The sequence below is a fragment of the Cystoisospora suis genome (assembly GCF_002600585.1).
Source record: "Cystoisospora suis strain Wien I chromosome Unknown contig_10354, whole genome shotgun sequence".
NCBI lineage: Eukaryota > Apicomplexa > Conoidasida > Eucoccidiorida > Sarcocystidae > Cystoisospora > Cystoisospora suis.
Window position 1 is genome coordinate 1 of NW_027163127.1, and position 3,131 is coordinate 3,131.

Genomic DNA, 3,131 nt, shown 5'->3' on the forward strand with positions numbered 1-3,131 from the left:
ATAGATGGATAGATCGATAGATATCTTTATAGCTGTATGCATACGGTGAGAGAGACAGATGGATTTGCTACTTAGACGTCCTGTGTGGCTCTACCCACGTCCCCAGTCAAGAAGGAAGTGTAAGGAAGTTTCTCTATCTCTCCGTCTGTCTATCTCTCTATCCATCAACCTTATCTTGCATACATAAAAGCGCTCTCCCCCTTTTTGTATCTACGCACACGTGTCTTTGAGAGATTACTATGTGAGGCGGGAGGGCCGCCTAGAGCGTGTCTTGGTGATGGCTGGTATCTTACTGTCTCCCTATTCATCTATGTGTGTGAGAATGAGAGGGGTGTCTACTGTCTTTCAATGTATCTTTCTCCGTGTCTCTCTGTATGTACCTCTGTCTAGAGATATGTGTGTTGACGTACTTGGAAGTGTTTCTATCTTCGTCTTTTCTTATTGAAGGAGGTTACCCGAAGCAATGTTCGTTCTCTTCTTCTTCTTCTTCGGGCTTCCGAGCTATGTGTGTCTATCACTTTGCTTATACCAGAAGGAACTGCCTGCTGTGGCGTTTCTTACTTGCTCCTACGAGGGGTCTGAAGTCTTTGTCTCTTCTTCTTCATCTTTCTTTCTTTCCATGTCTCTGAGCTCGCTCGCTTTAAACAGACTTTTCATTTTGCTGTCTCTGCTTCCCCTCTTCCTATCTGTCACCGTGTCTGCTCTATGTCCAAGTGTGTATGAATGTCTACGGAGGTAGAAATCCCTAGATAGTTAAAAAGTGTATGGAGATCTTCACGTGTACATACAGAGAGGCTGTCTGCAGTGCCGATCTCCCCTATATACAGGTACACGACGATAGATAGGTAGATTAAGATAGATAGATTAAAGAAAGATAGATGGATTAGATAGATAGATAAAGACCCTCTCTCTACATGAATGTGTGGATGTGTATTGCTCGGTGTTCCTTGATATGCGAGTACACCTGAGTGACGTGTCGTAGCATGCGCCATTGTCGATGTCCATTTCCCACGTGTCTATTTTCCTCCTAGCTGACTGTATGTGGGAGTAAAGGCTGTCAAGGGTGTGTCTCTGTCTCTGTCTCTGTCTGTGTGTCTCTGTAGGCATACAAATGTCGTAGTGTTTGGCTGTGAGTATTTCTATATGTCTACCATATGCGTCTGCCCTATGGGCTTGGGGTGGCCCGGAGAAGAACAACTGACGGACTTCCTAGAGTCAGTCCATCAACTCTATCTATATCTATCTATATATCTATCTATCTTCAATCTGTCTATCTATCTTTAGTCTATCTTTAATCTGTCTATCTATCTATATATTTCCGTTCCTGTACACTATATCTACATAGACATGTATACATACATCTTTCTCTCTTTCGCATTCCTCGTAAACGCTCTTCAAGAATCTAGCTTCGTGTGTGGCGGCGATGTACGTATTCTTCATTCAAGCAAGAAAGATCGAGGGAACGAGATAAAGAATCTTTCAGAGACTTCACAAGACTCTAGTGATGTATGTATACATAGATGCGCCAGAGATATAACAAGTATCGGCCTCCCGGAACATGTATATTTCGTGTGTATCTCTTTCGTATATCTATTCGTCTTCTAAAGAGATCTGCGAATCGTGTGCATTCAGAGAGAGAGAGAGGGAGAGGGATTTCTTGTCGAGAGAAAGAGAGAGAGAGATTTCCTTTTCGACTGGAAAAAGCATTTCTGTCTTTACACATGCGGTGTGAAGCCGCTGTGTACAAGTCTCCCCCAGTGTGCTTCTCACTGCGTATCTGCAGATCTATCTCTGGGTCTGCATGTCCTCCGTCGTTGTATCTCTATTATTGCGCATTGTGCGTATAGAAATCCACTCTGGATTCATCTAGACGTATCTAGGTATCTTTGTAAATCTGAGTATATCTATCTACCTATCTTTCTGTATCTGTCTCTATATATTGACCTATCTTTCGATGTCTGTCTTTCTCTTTGCTTTCTCATCTACGTTAGAGATGTAGGCGTTTCTTGTATCGAAGCACTCCCTGGAGGTGTTGCTGAAGAGTAAAGCTCCATAACCTCAAACATCACAGTAGCCATAGCTCTATCGCTAATATAGAAAGATAGTCGTATGGGTAATAAGGATCATCCGTCTGCAGCAAGTTTGTCTATGGATAGATTTCTTTCATAAGAAAGTGCCATTTTTTCATTCTCCTTCCCTACCTGTCGTCACAAAAGTTTCTTCTGTATGTACACCCGACAGGCCTGCTTGTATTCTTAGGGGTGTGGAGATGGACAATTCAAAACTCTCTTCCTTTGTAGATGCTCTAGAAATTCAGGAGAAGGAAATCTCTCGTTTTAAGAACAACATCTTTTGCATTCATGTTCTTTCTCATATCTGGTGTGAAGATGAAGCTCTATTGTAGCAGGGGTGTATGTACACCTTATTGACCCCCTTATCACGGGTGGGGTGTATGTACACCTCACTCGTCTCCTCCCCTACTTTTCTGTTCGTGCGTTTCTGTTGATTCTTTCGTTTAAAATGTGTGCATTATCTGTCTCGTTTTCAGAATGGGAACGACAGATCGGACTCCGTTAGAGTTGGAGGCTTTCCTTCGGACGCAGCAGCCTATCTTCACTCCTGTAAGGAACATGAGACCCTGCTTCTCCCTTCTTCTTCTCTTTCTTCTTCTTCATCTCTTCCTTCATGGACAGAAGCCATCTAGGAATGAGGGAAGAGGCGAGAGTGAATTTCTTCTCCTGTGTCTCTAAGAAGGACAGAGGAAAAGAAATTTTTTCTTTCCTGTTTCTTCTCATTTGTACATATATGTATATATACATAGATAGATAGATGTCATCTGTATATGGGCTTTCGGGTGGCGTGTATATGTGTCTAGGTGTATAGATGTGTGTAGGTAGGTTCCGTCTGTAGCTATCCAGTCAGGTTTCCCTCCTTACTTCCTTCCATACAGATGACATGAGTAGATATAAAAAAATACACACATACTTATATACATATACATACGTATATGTCCCTGTATATATATATATATATATACGTATATGTGTATACCTGCGTGTTTGTGTGCCTACATCTTCTTTTCACACACGAACAAGATACTTTACACATGCAAGAAAAAGACACTTCTTCTT

General features: G+C 42.0%; 1 protein-coding gene across 1 annotated transcript in view; it reads left to right on the forward strand.

Annotated features, from left to right (window-relative positions):
* Nucleotides 1-447: 447 nt before the first annotated feature.
* Nucleotides 448-3,131, forward strand: part of CSUI_011244 (duf862 domain-containing protein) — a gene marked incomplete at its 3' end in the record, with an annotated part of 3,258 nt that continues 574 nt past the window's right edge. The window contains exons 1-2 of the mRNA XM_068071345.1: nucleotides 448-505; nucleotides 2,549-2,621. Coding sequence (XP_067916679.1) covers nucleotides 2,550-2,621 — 72 coding nt within the window. The remainder of the gene's footprint in view (nucleotides 506-2,548; nucleotides 2,622-3,131) is intronic.